The sequence below is a fragment of the Hibiscus syriacus genome, unplaced genomic scaffold (assembly GCF_006381635.1).
Source record: "Hibiscus syriacus cultivar Baekdansim isolate YM2019G1 unplaced genomic scaffold, ASM638163v2 tig00110013_pilon, whole genome shotgun sequence".
Taxonomy (NCBI): Eukaryota; Viridiplantae; Streptophyta; class Magnoliopsida; order Malvales; family Malvaceae; genus Hibiscus; species Hibiscus syriacus.
Window position 1 is genome coordinate 1,742,931 of NW_024062563.1, and position 13,447 is coordinate 1,756,377.

A 13,447-nucleotide genomic window follows, 5' to 3' on the forward strand; every position below is an offset into this window, starting at 1 on the left:
GCCACTCGATTGAACCTTAATTGATTTTGGAATATCAAAAAGGCTAGCAGCCCTTATTATCACTCTCGCGATTATTAAATCCCTCATGTCTTTTGTTTTATTCGTTATGGTAATGTATCTACCCCAGTGGTTCCCAAGAATTGAGAAGAACTCTTCATGCCACAAATGCATTGGTATACCTACCATGGAACAATTGAAGAAAGCTATAGGAATTGCTTCTTCCTCCATAAGTGGGGCGAGGACCTCAAACCAAAGATTCAGGACATCTTTCTTATTTTCCCATATTTATTCCAATGCTCTCTGGACAAACTCTAGATCAAACTCCCCTACATATCCCAACTATTGATCGATCTATCCACTAGCAGTCCTTGATCGGGATGTGGAGCTCTTCAAGCTTCTTCTGGGAAACCGTCTTGATACCGTTCTGATGTTTAGCATTCCCGTCTATCTCCTAGTCCACATTCGAATTCCTTCCTCTGCTCACAACTTCTCTGTAGGTTCTGACATCTCTTATCCAAAGATAGCTGCCATCAGGAGATTTGTTCACCCTATTCAATGTTTTCCTCCTTCCCAGCTCCTCCTCCTCCTTTCGCTGCTCGCTAGCATTTCCTTCACGGTGTTTGCATGGAAACTTAGCCTTAGAAACAAGAACCACTCTCCCATCTATTTTTGTATTGTTCATCCTGGTGATTGCACGTTCCAAGTCTTCATGAGATGCAAACCTAACAAAGGGGAAAGTGGACAGTTTATATTTTGGTTTCCTATTAGCAAAAGGGATGAAAATCCCGGTTATTTTCTCGTGATGATTGAAGACCTCCCACAGGGATCCTCTCGACACTCGTTTGCTCACATTGTCTACGAACGTTGTGCACTCAAGCTCGGCGTCCGGAGAAGACGCGCTCTCTCTGGCTGGAACCCTCTCTCTCTCTCTTACTTCCTTTCTCCATTTGGTTCCCTTAATTAAAGCTAATTTAAGGATTTAAATGAATGAAAAACTTAAGTGGGATGGAAGCATAAGCGCCAGGCTTTTGGATCGGAGTTCCGTATGATGAACCTTTAGGAAAACATAATGGCGTGGTGAAAGGGACTCGGTATTTTCAGTCCCCTCCCGCATGACAAAGTAATGGCTAGGGACTATTATATTTCTGTTTTCATGCTACCTCAGTAACCTTATATTTCTGTTTTCATGCTACCTCAGTAACCTTATATATACTCACGCACGGAACCAAGATTAAATAATGAGGGGGCAAATTGTTTAAGTTTAAAATAAATAATATCCTAAAGAAATAATTATATCAAAAAAAGTAAGAGGTAAAGGATTTAATTTCACTGTATTTAAATTTTAAAGGTCATAATTAAATTTATAAATTTGAGATAAAAACTTAATTCCATTAATTTTAAAACTGAAAATATTCTAAAATATAAGTATACCAAAGAATTTGGGAGGGATAAGGACTTAATTGTAATGATATTAAAATTATGAATGACTTAAAATATAATTAGACTATCAAAGTTAAGAGGGATAATTGCTCCTTCCCCTATAACGCACATCCGTCTTGTAGATCCTAGCAAAGATATTTCGTTTATGTTTGATGTGGTAACATATTTGGTTTGGGGAATCATGCGTGAGATTTTTGGATGATTACAAACTTTGAGCGTGAAGGTGGTATTTTTTTTTACCTTTTCCTTCACAGGAAAGAAGAGAAAAGATCTCACAAGTAGGTGTGGATCAATGTTTTGCTCAAAATAGACAAGTGTTAACCATGAAGTCTTAACTTATTACTTATTCATTTTATTTATGTCTATTCATATATAAATTATCTTTTAAGAATTATTCTTAAAAATCTTCATGTGCAAGGCAATTTCTCTCATTGCATGATAAAGAAATTTGCATGAAAATATATTAATTAGGAGATAGTATTTTGGGTAAACTGCAAGTTTAGTACCTCAACTATTACTTTTATTATGTTTTAATTATCAAGCATTATGGTTTTATTTTGGTCACTTGTCGTTAAAAAGTTAATAGAACAACTAATATGATATATATATATTTTTAAAATCAATAATTATGTGGCATTATTTTATGATGACACATCAGTGTCACCGTTAATTTTAACCAGTGGGTGACCATGTAACACCCTACACTAGTACGACACACATTTGACCAATGAGAATGCCACACGAAACCACCGAAATGGCTAACCAAAATTTTTCTTAAACAAACTCAATTAAAAACATTTACTGACAAACATTCACGATAAAATAAATAACATCTTTTACACAAAACAACTTAAATTCAGGAGCTCCTATAAATAATTATATAAAATATGCAGACCATCTCTCAATACAAATAATGACTCGAGTATAAAAAAATAGGGAAACCGAATATACATGTCCTCTAAAAGACTCGAGTCGTACTCTGCTTTGGTTCCAGCCTGGATTTATACTGCAAAAGGTTCTTCAAGTGCTCCACCTAAGAATCCGCGTACGGAAACAAATTCCAAAGGTTGAGCTAACTAGCCCAATGCCACACTAACAACTAAATCATACTAACAAGGGTTCATTAGTAACATGCTTTAACAACTGATAAAAATACAGTAAATCTAACCAATTAAAACAATAGTGATTATCCTTGCGATACTTACTCTTTACACTATTGTAGACATCATGATGCAGCTGAGGGATTTTTGCATCTCGAAGCTTACGCACCCCTCTATTTTACCAAGGATGTGGCGTTCAGAATCTCTATATTAGACAACACACCCCCGACTAGCCCACCTCTTACGAGTGTCGAACCTTGTGCCCTAGCTAGTTAGTTTTAAAGGCCTTGCAGCCTACCTAAGGATATCCAGACTGATTCTATACTTCGACACCCTGAACTAAAAGAACTCGGGTGCCTGAATTGCTTCCCAAGTATCAAACAAGGCTAGTTTTATTTGTCCCTAATTTATCTTGTTTCTACATTCAAATCAATCATTATTATTGTTTTACTTGTAGTCTTATTTGAGAGTAATTAAAGTTATTGGGAACCTCACTAGCCTTTTAAATTTCTCTAAATTTCTATCCCAAAATAACTTCTTGGTATCTATACTGGACATACAGTATCGATACTACCTGTTGGGCATCGATACCCTTACCTAGGTATCGATACTCTAGCACTAAAGCACATATTTCATTTTAAAATGGAAAGTACCGATACTCCAATGGGGAGTATCAGTACTCCCTTGAGTACTGATACCAAAATTACATTATGAAATTTGGGTTTCAATACCAAGTGCACCAGTTTCGATACCAGACCCTCAATATCGATACTCCACCAAGGGGTATCGATACTGCCCCTCATAAATTTCATAGTTTTGAAGCCTGAACATGAACAATATTGGTATTGATCCCTCCAGTATCAATACCTACACTCAAAAATGCCTTATTTGGGCACTTGAACTCACTCACATTACTACCTTGAGGTTCCCAATTGTTCTTAGTGTCTTATGTATTCAAGTATGATCATAAAAGAGGCTTTAAACATGCTTATAACTTCAAAATATATAATCTACCATTAACATGTTTCCCAAGCTTTAAATCTATCTTTATGCTATCATAAACTGTAACACCCCCAACCCGTACCCGACCCGGATACGAGTCTGAGGTGTCACATTGACTTTTCATATCATTTGCTTTTACAAAATACCAAAGATTCAGTTTGACATTTCTAATAAAACCAAATAAATTCTATGATATAAAACATATGGTTTTACAAAACTTATCAGAGCGTACCCAATACAAATCTTTTAACTACATGCAAACTAGATTCTATATAACAAAATACATGTTATTCATTTATCTTCTGATCTGACCTTCGGTAAGGAGAAACTGATATGTCTTGCTCTTCTTCGATCCATAAGCTTGTCAAAACCTACGTGTGAAACATTCACACGCTAAGTCGATGACTTAGTGAGGCATTAAACTTATAAAGGAAATTCTAACTACTTAATCATGTACAAACATATCATCTCGTAATGTCACACAAAACAATATAACATTATATATAATGTAATGCACACATATACACATTACACATTATTTCCATCGCTAACCTTATTCCACTATCAATATTATTATCATTTATATCTTTTAATCGTATCCTCTTGTACCTAACCTTTTTAATCGACATATGACTCATTTAACCAAACAATACACACATTATCATATAATACAATTCATATCACAAAAGCGTATACATCACATGTAATATGTTTATTGTTTTCACTTTGTTAGCCTATGTACACATGTGAGAACTATAGATATGTGAGTACATAAAGGTTGTGCACATATGATATCACCACAGCTCGTATGAGGTCCCACTAGAGGCATATGAATTTTTCCCAAAGGACCGCGTAGAAATATCCCGAAGGTCCACTATGTCCCGAAAGACCACTATCCATATGTCTCAAAAGACATAGGTAAACTGTCTAGATGTCTCGAATGACATAGCTAACCCTCGACTCTTGGCATGCCAATTATACCTCTAGCTCTCATGACACATAAAATGGGCATTATCTTCTACTTGTCACATATTCACATATACATGTAATCAAGTAGTCTATTTTCATGTAATTCATGTCACTTCTCATATGATTTCATATTCATATGTTATATAGTTCACATCACTTTGTATGGTTTCACATAAACATATATCATATATTGTTCACATATATTTCCCATATAACTCACATCATATTATTCATATCTTATTCTTATATCATCATATATATCATCTATGTTCATTCACTTAATCTCTTATGTTCATATATCACATATTCATATAATTCATTATGCCAATATCATATAACTTATGTAAACATATATATCACTTATATCGATTCATATGTCTTACCACACTAGCATATATTCATACAAATCATGTCACACATACAATAACATATAACTCATACACTCATAACAAACATGTCATGTTCATGAATTCATGCATAATACTATAGGAAATAGACTTGTCGCAAGTCTTATTTCCAGTAAACATCATATACTATCTAATATGCACTCATCTGGCCTCACTAGTCAATTTGAGCACTTATAACTCTTTATCTTTCCCTCGATCGATTTTACTTACCAATTTTTTTGGGAACTCGTTTAGGCTCAGTATCTACATAAATATAATTCCCAAGACGATTATAAGAAGCCTAACATTATAATTCGATGCTAACAACTTAAGCCAATTAATGAGCAAAATTCATATTTTCCCTTCAGAAGGGTATCGATACACTACTGGGGTATCGGTACCCAAATTAAATTCAATATTCACAGGTATTGTTACCTACATGTAGGTATCGATACCCTAAGACCATTTTAGATGAACATCTTCATGAGGTATCAATACTTAGAGGGGTAGTACCAATACCTGGGTATCGATACCCACAAGCAGGTAAGGATACCCACAAGCAGGGTAACAATACCTGTGAATATCGAATTTAATTTGGGTATCGATTCCGCAGTAGTGTATTGATACCCTTCTGAAGGGAAAATATGAATTTTGCTCATTAATTATTTTAAGTTGTTAGCGTCGAATTATAATGTTAGGCTTCTGATAATCGTCTTGGGAATTATATTTATGTACTAAGCCTAAACGAGTTCCCGAAACAATTGACAAATAAGATCGATCGAGGGAAAGATAAAGAGTTATAAGTGCTCGAATTGACTAGTGAGGTCAGGTGAGTGCATATTAGATAGTATATGATGTTTAATGGAAATAAGACTTGCGACAAGTCTATTTCCTATAATATTATGCATGAATTCATGAACATGAGCATGTGTTTGTTATGAGTGTATGAGTTATATGTTATTGTATGTGTGACATGATTTGTATGAATATATGCTAGTGTGGTAAGACATATGAATCGATATAAGTGATATATATGTTTACATAAGTTATATGATATTGGCATAATGAATTATATGAATATGTGATATATGAACATAAGAGATTAAGTGAATGAACATAACTGATATATATGATGATATAAGAATAATATATTAATCATATGATGTGAGTTATATGGGAAATATATGTGAACAACATATGATATATGTTTATGTGAAACCATGAAAAGTGATATGAACTACATGACATATAAATATGAAATCATATGAGAAGTGACATGAATTACAGGAAAATAGACTACGTGATTACATGTATATGTGAATATGTGACAAGTAGAAGATAATGCCCATGTTATATGTCATGAAAGCTAGAGGTATAATTGGCATGACAAGATTTAAGGGTTACCTATGTCCTTCGGAATATATGGACAATATACCTATGTCTTTCGAGACATATAAACAGTGGTATTTCGGGACATAGTGGTCATTCGGGACATTGCTACGCGGTCCTTCGGGACAAATTTATATGCCCCTAGTAGGACCTTATACGAGCTGTGGTGACAACATATATGTACAACCTCTATGTACTCACATATCTATAGTTCTCACATGTGTACATGGGCTAACAAAGTGATAACAATAAACATATTACATGTGATGTATATGCTTTTGTGATATGAATTGTATTATATGATTTATATGATAATGTGTGTATTATTGGTTAAATGAGTCATACGTCGATTAAAAAGGTTAGGTACAAGAGGATACGATTAAAAGATATAAATGATAATAATATTGATAGTGGAATAAGGTTAGCGATGGAAATAATGTGTGATGTGTATATGTGTGCATTACATTATACATAATGTTATATTGTTTTGTGTGACATTACGAGATGATATGTTTATACATGATCAAGTAGTTAGAATTTCCTTTATAAGTTTAATGTCTCACTAAGTCATCAACTTAGTGTGTGAATGTTTCACACGTAGGTTTTGACAAGCTTATGGATCGAAGAGGAGCAAGACAGGTCAGTTTCTCCTTATGGAAGGTCAGATCAGAAGATAAATGAATAGCATGTATTTTGTTATATAGAATCTAGTTGGCATGTAGTTAAATATTTGTATTGGGTACGATCTGATAAGTTTTGTAAAACCATATGTTTTATATCATAGAATTTATTTGGTTTTATTAGAAATGTCAAACTGAATCTTTGGTATTTTCTAGAAGTAAATGATTTGAAAAGTCAATGTGACACCTCCGACTCGTATTCGAGTCTGATACGGGTTGGGGTGTTACATTTAATAGTATCAGAGCTAAGGTTTAGTCAATTCTAGGCTTAAACCGAAGTTAAATGAGTTTTGAAATGTATACATGCCAACATAAAACGGAAAATTTCTGATCTGATAGTGTAAGGAGTATGTTGTCTTGCTAATAAAATAAGATTAGTTTAATATAGTAGAAATCTGATTATGAGAATTCCTGAAGAAAAGTGAGAGATGAATCTGATGGTGATAGCAAATCATTTGCCTTGGACATGCAGGATGAAGAGCGGACACCTCAGGAAGTGCCTCGTAAATTAAAGGTTGATTTCAGAAAGTTGAAATTATATCAGAATAGTGATAGAATATCTTCATTGTTTTGAATCAGAAAAGTGATATGGAGTAGTTTTGTTATTACATGAATAAGATAGAATATGGTGAATAAGTGTCACTATAAGAACGTTAAAAGATCAATGACGTGGTGAGAATTTGTAGAAGAGTTCAAGAATAAATGCATTAGTGATAAGTTTATAAGATAAATGAAACTATAGTTATGAATTTGAAACAAATGGATAGTATTGTGTATAATCAAGAGTGTGGATATGATAAGGGTTTGCATTCTAAATGGAAAGAGTTAGTGTTGGCTAACAAGATTATGTGATGAAAATGTATTGGAGTTATAAGATTTTAAGATATTGTCAGGTTAAGATAACCAAATATGAAGTGGATCTGGATATAGTTGTATATTTTGATCATATAAATATGATATAGTGAAGGAGGTAAAGATTCGTATGTTTGAGTAAAGCTAAGGATTGATGAGAAAAGTGTAAGAATAGGTACATCGGTGATCAGCCTATAAGATAAAGGAAGTTAGAATGTTGAGTTTGAACAACGAAAACTAAATGACGTATAAGAATAAATATAGATTTGATAAGTTAAGTAAACTATTGTTGGGATAATTCCGATGGGAAATGATGTATATGATTGCTTGATTAGGGCTTGTGCCTAGATTAAACAATTATTATGGACTAGTTGTAATAGTAAGGTGATAGAGTTGTAATAGGTGGAAAGGATATAAGGCTAAGTTAATCAAGTATGATGTGAATTTTGATAAGGTAGTGTATTTTGATTATGTAAAGGTGGTATAACTAAGAAGATGAGGATTTGTGTATCCAAAGGAAGCTAAAGATAGTAGTAGAATATGTATATTGTAAATAGAATAAAGATTTTGTATAAGAACAAGGTTTTGGGCAATTCATATGGATTATAAGAGTTATGAAGAGGTAATAAAGAGGGGTAACCAGAGATAAGTATAAGTGATATGAAAAGAGTATGAGAACACAAGTGAAAGATATGGTTTAGTTATGCTATAAGGAGATCTTGATTTATGGAAAATAATGGAATAATGAAATGAAAGGATGAAGTTTAAGGAATCATATGTGATAAAGTTTATGTTGAGGTATAGATTATAAATTTGACTAGATGTAAGAAATGTACGTCGGGTGATATGAGAGATTGTTTGATTATGCAAAGTGTATGTCTTAATCATCTATGATGAAGATTTAAGGTTGTGTTTCTTGGTCAAATGAACGTTATCGGAGAAATACGAATTTAATTATACGTATTAAGGAAGTTTAAGATCTAGTTGAATGATTATATTCTTTTGATCGAGTTGACAAGGGAAAAGCTTGATATTTTTGAATGATTACAGGAGAAAGATTGGGTTTATGAGACAAAGCAATTCGGAAAGGAATCAATTGAATCATGATCGTGAATGGTAAGGATTGGAATTTATGTATATATGATGAGTAACATTATATAGAGCTATAAGAATGAATGTAGATAAAAAAATTGAGTAAATGAAAAGGTAAGTCTAGTAGCGGTGAACATGAAAGATAAAGTAAGAGAAACAATATGAGAATATTAGAATATATGTGTAGGCAGTGTACTTATCTATCTGTACAGCGAAAATTCGAGGACTAATTTTCTTGAAGGAGAGGAGATTTGTAACATCCCAAAAACCAGGTTAGTGACTAAAATGGAAGTTTTTGAAATTTGGTGATCAAATTATGAAAATTTGAAAGGGCAATGACTTAAATAGGAATATTTCAGTATTAGATTAAATGGTAATTATGGAGGGATTAAAAGGGTATTGTGGTAAGTTTAACTTAAAGGATATTTTATCTCCTTATTTAGGGAGATAACACGTGGGGATTGAGAGAAATATCCATAAGCTAATTTCTTCTTGCTTTCTCATTCTTCTTCCCATGTGCTCAAGCTCCAAGCAAAGGTGAGTTTTTCATATGGTTAATTTCTTGTTGAATTTTGTTTTTAAGTTGGGTATGATCATTAGATAATACTTAAGTTTAAAGAAAACTTAAGTCAACTTTAAATCAAAGGATTAAGGAGTTACGAGGGATTAAAGATTAAGAGTTTTTGAATGAAAACTTGGAATAGAGTTGATAAGTTGAATTTGAAACTAAATTTGACTTGTCAATGGTTGAATTAAGAGATATGAAGTAATAGAATTGAATTTAGAACAAGTAGAAAATTTGGTATGAATCTTGAATTCTATATGGAGGATGAGAGTTTGAGGATAAAAATGTATTAAATGTCTAGGAATTAATTTATATATGTATACTTGAGTTAAGTGGGTGAAAGGGGTTTAAACATGAAGTATGTGAGCTTAATTGAGTAATTTCTTTTAGCTTAAAACGTGATTTCTAGGAAAGGGGTACCGATATCCTATGAATAGGTATCAATACCATTTTAGATGAACATCTTCATGAGGTATCGATACCTAGAGGGGTAGTACTGATACCTGGGTATTGATACCCACATGTAGGTAATAACACCTATGAATATCGAATTTAATTTGGGTTCCGATACCCCAGTAGTGTATTGATACCCTTCTGAAAGGAAATTATGAATTTTTCTCATTAATTAGCTTAAGTTGTTAGCATCGAATTATAATGTTAGGCTTATGATAATCGTCTTGGGAATTATATTTATGTAGATACTGAGCCTAAATGAGTTCCCGAAACAATTGGCAAGTAAGATCGATGGAGGGAAAGATAAAGAGTTATAAGTGCTCGAATTGACTAGTGAGGCCAGGTGAGTGCATATTAGATAGTATATGATGTTTAATGGAATAAGACTTGCAACAAGTCTATTTCTTATAGTATTATGCATGAATTCATGAACATGATCATGTGTTTGTTATGAGTGTATGAGTTATATGTTATTGTATGTGTGAAATGATTTGTATGAATATATGCTAGTGTGATAAGACATAATATTCTATATAAGTGATATATATGTTTACATAAGTTATATGATATTGAAATAATGAATGATATGAATATGTGATATATGAACATAAGAGATTAAGTGAATGAACATAAATGATATATATGATGATATAAGAATAAAATATGAATCATATGATGTGAGTTATATGGGAAATATATGTGAACAATATATGATATATGTTTATGTGAAACCATACAAAGTGATGTGAACTATGTAACATATGAATATGAAATCATATGAGAAGTGACATGAATTACACGAAAATAGACTACTTGATTATATGTATATATGAATATGTGACAAGTAGAAGATAATACCATGTTATGTGTCATGAGAGCTAGAGGTATAATTGGCATGCCAAGAGTCGAGGGTTACCTATGTCATTCGGGACATATGGACAGTTTACATATGTCTTTCGAGACATATTGATAATGGTCCTTCGGGACATAGTGGTCCTTCAGGACATTTCTACGCGGTCATTCGGGACAAATTCATATGCTTCTAGTGGGATCTTATACGAGCTGTGGTGACAACATATGTGCACAACCTCTATGTACTCACATTTCTATAATTCTCACATGTGTACATGTGCTAACAAAGTGATAACAATAAACATATTACATGTGATGTATACACTTTTGTGATATGAATTGTATTATATGATTTATATGATAATGTGTGTATTGTTTGGTTAAATGAGTCATATGTCGATTAAAAAGGTTATGTACAAGAGGATATGATTAAAAGATATAAATGATAATAATATTGATAGTGGAATAAGGTTAGCGATGGAAATAATGTGTGATGTGTATATGTGTGCATTACATTATATATAATGCTATATTGTTTTGTGTGACATTATGAGATGATATGTTTATACATGATTAAGTAGTTAGAATTTCCTTTATAAGTTTAATACCTCACTAAGTCATCGACTTAGCGTGTGAATGTTTCAGATGTAGGTTTTGACAAGCTTATGGTTCAAAGAGGAGCAAGACAGGTCAGTTTCTCCTTACCGAATGTCAGATCAGAAGATAAATGAATAACATGTATTTTGTTATATAGAATCTAATTGGCATGTAGTTAAAAGATTTGTATTGGGTACGCTCTGATAAGTTTTGTAAAACCATATGTTTTATATCATAGAATATATTTGGTTTTATTAGAAATGTCAAATTGAATGTTTGGTATTTTGTAAAAGCAAATGATTTAAAAAGTCAATGTGACACCTTAGACTCGTATCCGAGTTGGGTACGGGTTGGGCTTGTTACATAAACTATTAATGACCCTATAGAAGGTATGAGAAGGATGTAAGTGTTGGTACCTTTAAATTTCTTGGCTAAATGTAACCCCCAACTCACTCAAATTAGGCCTTCACTTTTTGTTTTCTTTTGAGGACAAATAGTAACCTTATAACTCCCTCAATAATTATACCCCAAATTCTTGAGCACACTCTTTTTCAAAGAGAAATACACAAATTTGCAAACTTACAAGGAAAAACTCACAAGGTAAGATGTTTGCACAATTCTAGAACAAGAAAAGAACACTCAAAAATAATTACAAATGGTGTTCTTGAAAGCAAAATGAATATTGAAAGGAAAATTGGCTTGATTTGTACAAACTTGGTGTTTGATGTTTTCTCTCTTGTTTCTCTATGATTTCTTGTTGATCAAAGGCTTCAGAACTTGTTTAAATACTCCCTCAATTGATTCTGAACGTTGGGGATGATTAGGGGAGTCAATGGAGCCGTTTAACTGTGAAAACCATTAATAAAACAACTTGGAGCGTGGGGGAATCGATACCTCCTCATGGGGAATCAGTTTCCTAAGAGTAAAATTAAAATATTTCGACCGTTAAACAGGGGGAAATCGGTTCCCTCCGAGCATTCTATTTTTATCGGAGCCAAACCATTCAGGGGGAATCGGTACCCCCTAGGGGGGAATCGGTTCCCTCTGGACATTCTGGAATTTTTGGCTTTGAAACGGTTCGAAATACTTTGTAAAATTATTTTTGAAATAATTTTAAGATTAAAACTTAATTTTACACTTGAGTAAGGATTAAAAATGACTTTGAAAGATTTTGAGTAATATTTTGATATTCGAATAATTATATCGAATATACTTGAAAATCTTTTTGGAAAATCTTAAAATTCATTTATCTTAATTGTTATATTGAAATATCAAAATGTTTCAACAATCTCCCCCTTTTTGATATAACAAAACATTTTAGTAATTTTAAGATTTTGAAATCAAGTTTTGAAATACTCCCCTTACTCTAACACTTTTCCCCTTTAAAAACACTTTAATATTTCTCCCCATTTTTGTTAAATCATAAAGACCTTTAAAAGATTTTAAACAAGTTTTTTAAAAACAATTAGCCAATTGATAACTAAATATAGCGTAAGCTGCTAAGATCATAATCAATAGAAAGATTAGCCATTAGTTCCATAATTCAATATTCATAAACAATGTGAAATGGCAAAAAAATTGGTCATAATGCAAACTAATATGTAAATGATGCAAAAATAATATTAAGCTCAAAATGAAAGTGAAAATCAAACCAAATATATAAGCATGTAAGTTCAAATATCCAATTATCAAACAAATTCAAACACCCAAAATAAAACAATCCATGAACATCAAAATGTTTCACAATTAAAAGTTCTGAGTTCGGGACGATAAACCCATTGACCCTAAGACCGAGTTTGATAAACAAATTACTAAGGAAACAACCATAAACCAAGGTTTCTATATTCGTGGAAGGAACAGTGTTTATGGAAACTCACTAAAGATGATATGTGGCAGATTAATCTTCTTTTTATGTTGGATACAATATATCCACCATATATCTATGTTCCTAAGGGATGAGTACCTACCTCCGGATGGTCTAAACCACCAAGAGATCAAATAATGAAGGAATCTATCACGATGAGTTCTTAGGGTACTCTCATTATCCTTAGACTTATAGGGTGAATCCAC

General features: G+C 32.6%; 1 protein-coding gene across 1 annotated transcript; it reads right to left on the reverse strand.

Moving 5' to 3' along the window:
• Window positions 1-451: 451 nt before the first annotated feature.
• On the reverse strand, window positions 452-1,114 carry LOC120212394 (polyadenylate-binding protein 4-like). The gene is made up of 2 exons (XM_039210717.1): window positions 1,055-1,114; window positions 452-955 (listed from the first exon to the last, which is right to left on the reverse strand). The coding sequence occupies exons 1-2, from the start codon at window positions 1,112-1,114 to the stop codon at window positions 452-454; spliced, it is 564 nt and encodes a 187-aa protein (XP_039066648.1).
• Between the last annotated feature and the right edge of the window lie 12,333 nt (window positions 1,115-13,447).